Genomic DNA, 8,545 nt, shown 5'->3' with positions numbered 1-8,545 from the left:
TTCCCAAAGTGTATTCATTTGAACACTAAACTGCTCATAGACATTATATGAGGAAACAAGGGTTGTGTCATCAAAGATGTTTATTGAAATGCATATTTTAAAACATTAACATGTGTCTTTACTACAGGACTTCTTAATGTGCAAACAAGCATGTGAATCCCTGATAAAGGAAGCACTGAGAGACATCTCCTCCCTACTTGATGACGGTGCCCTTTTAACTTTTGGTTGAAGGTTGAGTGTTTAAGGAAATGTTATACTAGTCTTCCTAGGAATATATACTTACAATGTATAACTAACATATGTAAACCATTAACTCCACTAGTATTGTTGCAAGAGTTCTTCTTTTTCATTTCAATTTCCATGACAGTTTAATACCATGCCTCCATTTATTAACCACTGAAGGTGGACACGTTAAATTACTTTTCAGTTTTCTTCTATGGTTCTAGGAGTTCCATATTGACGTGTGGCTACTATTCTTTTTAGTTCACATCTCCCTATGAATTAATCATTGATATCATTTTGACTTTGTGTCATTGCTTAACCATGCTGAAGGGCATTTTAAGTTGGCAAAAAAAATCAAAATTAAGAAATCTAGGTGTTTCATAAAAGGAGCACTATTTTTTAAAAAAAGCAGTTCTGGTCTAGATGAGTGATTTTATTTTTGCACCAAGCAAAAACAAACCCCCAAATCCAAATACTACACACAAAGATAGTCACCTCTCTTCTTCCTCAGCCTAGAGTCCTGTTCAATCCCAAAGCATATTTTACTGGGACTCAAGATTCCTGGCAGCCCTATATCTCATAGCTAACGCACATTGTTTCTTAGGTGATTATATGCAAGCACTAGGTTTTATGTTTTTCAAGTGCCTTATCAGGATTATTGTTCCCCAAAGCTCAAGAAACACAAGCCAGAAGTCTCCTGGAGAAGGCGGAAGCATCAGTGCTCCGTTTGAACATCTTCACAAATAGCTTCAATGCAGGTTGAAATTACTGGGGCACAAACACAGTAAATACCTACCTATGTCCAATAGCTTTTTCTCAACTGACACATTTTGAAAGAAGTACTCAGACTGACAGACACAAAATGAAAACACTCAGTAATAGTCTTTTCTTTATACACTGTGATTATTATATTGATGCTTTTTACAAAGACATTTATTGGTGTGCAGGATTCTGATCCATTTTAGATTCTCCCCAATTTTCATTTTTACTATTGTACCTGATTTTATGTGCCTGTAGCTTAAAGTACATCAGTAAAATAGGCCCCTTTCAAGTTAGTGGGGAAAAAAAAAACCACAGACTTTTTTTTAAAGCACCTTTTAAATACTTTTTACTATAAAATAAGAAAGAAAAGTTTCCAAATTTAAAAAGTACACAGCTTCCCTAAAGGCACGCAGAAAACTCTGAAGAATAACTTTGATTAGACTGTGATTGTGCCAGGCTCCAAACAAGTGGTCATTCTGTTTTGACATCTGCCCAACGAAATATCCATTGTTCTCTGGAATTTAATTCATTTTAAATTATTCCATCCAAATGATAAAATATGAGATGTGCTGCACTCCAAGGGTAAAATACTATCATTGTACTGTTAGTTGAGAAGCACTATAGCCTGTTCTAATTAGGTCTGATTATTGTCTTCTGAAAAGCAGGTAGATCAAGAAATGTGAGTAACATCCTGATAAATGGAAGGATTGACACAAATGAGCTCGCTTACTCTGGTGAGACTGCAAAGTTCATAGAGGCACATGCAAGGTCTTCCCAAAAAGTAGAGCAGCAGTCTTTGGAAGATATGGTTTAATATGTATGGCATTATAGTCAGCAAATTATATTATAGCTCAAGGACGACCTTGCAAACCGCCCGCCCCATCAAAATATAATGACTGCCTGTCAAAGGAGTATTGTATACGTTCCAAAGAGTTGTTTGCCATGGGGAACACTGCCATCCAGAAACAGTAATGACTGGGCATTAATAAAAAAAAAAAAAAAAAAAAACACCAGAAAAGATGACTCTCAGGAGAAAATACACACATACACACACACACTAGAAAGTCTATCTCCCATATGCCACCCATTCACTATAAATCTTTGAAATGAGTTCAGATGAAATAAAAATCAAAATTCTCAAAAAGTGAAAGATTAACTTAATCACTAAATATTCCCTATTGTTCCAAACATGAGCATGTTTTTTTTATTTCTATGCAAAACTCCTCCTTTAAACTGCTTAAATGTTACACAAACCAGTTTTCAAATAATAAAGCCAGTCATCTTGCAATTAAAAAAAATTAGATAACTAAGCCATATAACACACACACACACACACACACACACACACTAACAAACACCCAGTGACAAAATTTGAGCTCTCCTACAATAAGTACATAAAGGCCAGTAAGTGCTGCTGGGAAGGAACTTGGTGTCACCCCTCCCTACAATCCACATAATTTCCTTTAATCCAATAGCAAATCTGCGCATATTTGAGAGGGGTGATTCTAACAGCCACATTGAAATCCTGTGGTGAACCATTCATGTCCACCCACTGGTGCCCTGAAAAGATGCCAATGATTTTTCGCTCCCACTTCTGCTGCTGTCTTTTCCACATCCTCACATAGACCCCGGACCCACTGGCCCCAGGCTGGGCATCGCACTGCTGGTAGAGCAGGTCATAGGTCTCATCTTTGACGTCACAGAAGCGGTACACCAAATTGCCTGGTCGGTCATTGTCATAACCAGAGAAATGGATTCTGCCCCCTGGCAGCTGCTTAGCTGGAGGGCTCACCCCAATTTTCATGAACTTTCTCTTGTGGGGCTTCTTAAGTTCCAGGAGGGCATAGTCATAATCCATGCCAATGTCATTGGCATTGCCTTTGATCCATCCCTTGGGCACATGGGTGCGCTTCACCCGGATCCACTGAAACTTCATTTTGTCAGGCATGGCTGAGGTTGAGGCGTTCGTCCCTTGACTGCCATCTTTAAACTTGGGCTTCAGGAAGCCCACTCGAAGCTTCTGGGTTCCCTTCACATAGGTTTTCCCATCATGTATGCAGTGGGCCGCTGTGAGGACATGTTTCTCCGCCACTAGGGTACCAGTGCAGCCTGTGGACAACTTCACTGATGTTGAGAAGGGGTAGTTGAGCAGGAAGTCCTTCCCCAAAATGCTGAACCTGCTGTCATAACCATAGATCTGCCGCTTCCTCCGAGACTTTCCCGCAGGCTCACCCTGGGCACTACTGAGGATGTAAATGCCCACCTGTGTCTCTGTTCGGCTGCCGTTGGCATAGAGTGTTTCATAAGACAGATACTGCTTGACCTCTTCGTAAGTGGGCAGTGGAGTTCCCTTATGACACTGGGGTCCACATGAAGAAGACACTTCCAATTTGGCTTCTGCCCCAAAGTCTGGCTTGGCTAAGCTGAGGGTGGACTGGGGCAAGACCACAGGTAGGCGGTAGGCAGGCCAAGTCGGTTTCCACTGGGCACTTATCTGCCCAATAGTACAGAGGAGGAGGAAAAGGAGCAGGAATTGGAGCCCGGGGATCCCCGCCATGCTGAGCACCACCCTGTAGAAACAAAGATAGGCAGGTCAGGAGGGCAAGGGGCTGAGCGTGCAACACAGCCCAGAGGTTGTTTGCCATTGTTTGCAAGTCTCTCAACCCTCCTTAGGAATCAGGGTGTGGAGAGGAACCCCTGGATAATGGTCTCACTTACAATGCCAGAGCTTGACCTTGGAGTGCTCCTGTGGCTGGGTGCCCAAAATGAAATTGGGTGATGACTCTCTTCCATAAGAACCCCCTTGTGATAGCCTCCTGCAGGGCAGCATGCTTATGTCATTAATCCCCAGATAAATTGCTCAACCAGCTGCAAACTCTGCATGATTTTGAGCCTTCACTGTACTTGATTTTAAACCTTCATACTCTCCAACCTCCCCAGTCCCTCTGCCTTTCTTTTTTCTTTCCTCTCACTCTCATTATAGCAGGTACTTGGAAAATTTTCAGAGCCACTTTTCATGTTGAGGATAAATTTAAATTACACATCTTACCAAATGACTAATGCACTGAGGAGAGATGGAGGCATGGTGTCATACCTACTAGGAGTCTTATGGCTTCTAAATGGTGGGTGCATACAAAAGAGGGAATGAGACTATTTATTTATTTGATTTGAATGGAGGAAAATCTTAACTTTTGTAACTTTAGTTCCAGAGCAGGAAGGTCTCTAACAAACAAAATATTCCTTCTCCCTTTGGATTTTGCTATGACTACCTGGGTCTTTGTCAAAGGTTGTAAATTCTAATGTCAGATCAGGGTGATCACACTGTGACTATTTCTGTTGACTAGTTTTTCAGGTCTTTGTACCTGTGCTCCCATCTAGCCTAAATCCTTGAGTTGGGGCCTAAAAAAGCACTCAACTAAGATTTCTTAGATAAACACTTGTATTAATGGAAGAGTGAACTAATGACGAATCAATAGTATGACTCAAAAAATACTTCTTTTAGGAGATTCAGATCAACATGGAGGCGGGAAATGCTGCAAGTAAGTCCTCCCAGAAAACAAAGTTAATAGGGAGGAAAAGCGGCAGGTCCCTGTGAGAACTGGGACACGGAAGATAAATGGGTGACTCTGGCAAACTGTCCCAGGACGAAAAGAGAGGAAAGCTCAGAACCTGCTGCCCTCCCGCACCCACAAAGCCGGCACACTCAGACCAACAGAAAGAAAACCACCACCAACAACAACAAACTACAGATCAAGTGGGACTGTGAGTGGAAAGGAACTATTGCAGGTATTGCACCCTGCCAATGGGAACTGTGGAGAACTGTGCGGGAGTCGCCATGGAGGTGAGCAAAAGGTGCCATTAGAGGAAGATGAGGACTCCGGAGAGACCTGCAAATAGCCCAAGGCCAGATGGTAAGCTTGTGCGGAAAAGCACATTTGCTTGAAAAGCATATGAGGATCATGGCTGCCCAGGTCCCTGTGCCCGAGACTTAGGCTCATGGAGAGACATGTGGGGACCATCACTGAGGTGAATGACTCCCACTGAGTAATCAGAAACCAGGCACTCTGGCACGGGAGCGGGGTGCAAAAGGTGCTATTTCTGTAGACACTGAACTGGGCTACTGCCCATGTCCTGGATCTGAGGGCTTCGGAACTGAGACCCTGGGTATGAAATTCGGGGCATGGGATTCCCCACAATGCACGACACAGGGCAGACACACCGCCCCCTCGCCGTTGAGCTATTCCATGCCACCTCCCACTCAGTTCCCCAGAGACGCGCAGTGGGGAAACTCACAGCTCTGGAAGGACATTAGGAAAGATCTCTGGTGCCACCTAGTGATAGGAACAAAATCACCAGCTTCCTAATAGTTGGAAGACAGGGTTTCCAAAACCACCCTCAGGTTCTGAGAGGGGGTGGGACATGCAAATGGGGGTAAGAAGGGTAACAAGGCATGGAGCAAGACCCCATCCTGGAACTGAGAGCTAGGCACAGGATTCAGGACATGGAACGTGCCATAACAGTGGGTACTGCACAGGGTGACAGCCAGTGTTTTGGATCTGAGACCCTGAGATTGAGAACTAGAGTGCAGAATTCAGGGCACAGGATCCACACGGCCGTGGGCATAGCACTGGGTGAACACAGGGCAGACAGCACCCAGTATGAGCAATAGCCCCTATGTCGAGGTGCTCCCCTTCCTCCTCCATTTCTCAGAGAACTACAGGGGAAAAGCACAGGTCCGCAAGTACAGGTCTCTAGCGCCACTTAATGACCAGAGCAAAATCACCAACTTACTCATTCCCTGTTGGAACTGAGTAAATACGGAGGGAGGGAACTGTAAGAGACAGTGCCCAGCAACACAGCCACAGCATCAACACCATGGTGGAGTTTTGGTCTACCAGTGCGGGTTTCAGTCTGGTAAATAGTTTTTGACACCCATGAAGGAGCGATCCATTGAGATGGCCACCAACACCAGTGGCACAATGTCCCAATGCATAGAACAAATTACAAAGCAAACAGCAGGAAGAAGGAAAAATACAAATAATCAAGCAAGCCCACAGGAAAAGGACATACCACAAAAAGACAATCAGTCACCAGAGTGCCGCGGACCAGCCCAGCAGTGGCGGGAGATCGAGACAATCTCAGGGTTGAATGAGAATGAGCAAAAGGTGATCGAAGGAATTAGGGCGAGGGACAAGAAAAAATGACACACAGACACACTCAAGGGAAAGTGAAAATCTGAGTGCACTTTATTGCAAGCAATTTTCTTTTTTTATACATTTTTACAGTAATTGCTTCATTGTGTTTTGCACAGTATATGGTTAATCATTTATCAAGGCATACGTGCACATTGTGTCACATATCATTACATCTTGCTTATTATTTATCAAGAAATCAAGTACAAATCAAGAACATTTCATACTTTAATCTCCATACTGGAGGCTCATTCTAGAACATCTGAATTATGATTATATTTTTATTATTACTTTATTATTATGTTTTTCATGTACTATTATTTATTCTCATACCTTTGTTTGGCTATATTATTTACTAAGTAATAGAATCTGTTTCCATAGTTGCATTCCTTTACTATGAGCCTAGTTACTGGTAATGAGTAACAACATATTTTGGTGGTGCCTTAACAACGCCCAGGCCTAATTGTTCCAGTTATTCTTCATGGATGAAAAGGTGGGAACCAAATTCCCCTCGGGGACTGCGCCTGTCTTAGGTTGTCAGAACTCACTTTCTGATCTTACCCGTCATTGACTGTCCAGTCCAGCGCACAGGGGCAGGGGCTGATTATGCCAAAATAGCACAGCCACCCGATATTAATGCGAAATTGTGGCAATTGTTACATTGCTCTCAGGAGCCGCCACAACCAGAGCTCAATAATGACACGGAAGAACTTCTCTGCCTGTCAGATAGAGAATTAATAATCATCATGATTAAAAAGTATAATGATGGGCCTCCCTGGTGGCGCAGCGGTTGATCACTGGGCTGCAAAGCTGCCTGTAGCCTCTGCAGCACCGGTTCAATCCCCGCCTGCCGGCAAGGGTCCCACTTGGCGCACAGCCCTCTCCTGCTGCACCCGCTACTCCCCTCAGCAGTGAACTTCATCACTCTGCCTGTTCTGTTCCCCGCTCTGGCTCTGGTGAATTCTCTCACCCTCCCACGCTTCTGACTGTACCCAGTGCTTATATAAATGAATAAATCTTAAAAAAAATTATCTTAAAAAAATAAAGTATGAGATGAGACAAATAATTAATAAACTGAAGAACAAAAATGAGACCTTAAAAAAGGAAAAAAAAAAAGAAAAGAAGGAGGCTAAAAGATTACTGGAGGAGACAAAGCGCTCTTGGACAAGCATTGAAAACAGAACCGAGGAAATGGAAGAACGGATCTGTACTCTTGAAGATATAGAAACAGAAAGAACTGAAAGAGAAAAAGAGAGAGAAATGCAAAGGAAGAAAAACGAGAATACCCTTAGACAATTATCAGACTCCATGAAGAGAGGAAATATAAGAGTTATAGGCATCCAGAAGGTGAGGAGAGAGATAAAGTAACTGAGAAATTATTCAACGAGATTATTGAAGAAAACTTCCCAAGTATGAAAAAGGAGACAAATATAACATACAAGAAGTGAGAAGAACACTCAATTACCACACTGAAAAGAAAATTACAACAAGACACATAATAGTAAAGCTTGCAAGAGTCTAAGACAAAGAAAAAATAATGAAACTGGCAAGGGGGAAGAAACAGATAACTTATAAGGGAAAATCAATCAGGTTAACCTCAGACTTCTCTGAAGAAACACTACGGGCAAGAAAAGAATGGAGTAACATATTCAACAAACTTCAAAACAGCAAATGCCAACCAAGAATACTTTACCCTGCAAAGCTCTCCTTCCTCTATGAAGAAAAAATATGGACCTTCTCAAAACAAACAGAAACTCCAGAAATTCATTACAACTAAACCCCCACTCCAAAAAATTCTACAAGAAGTTCTAAAGCCAAAACCAACAGAGGAATGATCAAGAAGAACAGAATAAAGCAAGGAATAAAATCACAAAAAAGACAAACAAAAAGGCAAATACAGATGCCAACATATCAATATTAATTCTAAATGTAAATGGATTAAACTCATCAATAAAAAGACACAGAGTAGCACTCTGGATTAAAAAACAAAATGTATCCTTCTGCTGTCTGCAGGAAACACATTTAACCACAAAAGATAAACACAGACTGAATGTAAAAGGTTGGAAAACAATCCTACAAGCAAATGAAACAAAAAAGAAGGCAGGAACACCTATACTTATATCAGATGAAATAGATTTCAAATTAAAAAAAGTAAAAAGAGACATAGATGGAAACTACATTATTATCAAGGGGACAATACATCAGGAAGCTATAACACTCATCAACTTATACTCACCAAATGTAGGAGAACCAAAATATGTTAACAAATATTATCAGCTCTGAAAATGGACATTAAAGAAAATACATATATAGTGGGAGACTTCAACACTCCACTCTCGCCAATGGGCAGATCAATGAGGCAAAAAATA

At 41.9% G+C, this 8,545-nt stretch overlaps 1 protein-coding gene across 1 annotated transcript; it reads right to left on the bottom strand.

Annotated features, from left to right (window-relative positions):
* Positions 1 to 1,824: 1,824 nt before the first annotated feature.
* Positions 1,825 to 3,550, bottom strand: PRSS23 (serine protease 23). Its single transcript, XM_084230827.1, has one exon. The coding sequence runs from the start codon at positions 3,539 to 3,541 to the stop codon at positions 2,417 to 2,419; it is 1,125 nt and encodes a 374-aa protein (XP_084086953.1). The 5' UTR covers positions 3,542 to 3,550; the 3' UTR covers positions 1,825 to 2,416.
* Positions 3,551 to 8,545: the final 4,995 nt, after the last annotated feature.

Source organism: Talpa europaea (assembly GCF_964194135.1).
Source record: "Talpa europaea genome assembly, chromosome: 1".
NCBI classification, from domain to species: Eukaryota; Metazoa; Chordata; class Mammalia; order Eulipotyphla; family Talpidae; genus Talpa; species Talpa europaea.
The sequence above is the reverse complement of the archived record's forward strand: the minus strand, read 5'-3'. Positions and strand labels throughout refer to the sequence as shown.

What these genes read in the sequence shown, in the direction of transcription:
- PRSS23 (XM_084230827.1), bottom strand. Translation starts at nt 3,541, where the DNA reads ATGGCGGGGATCCCCGGGCTCCAATTCCTGCTCCTTTTCCTCCTCCTC.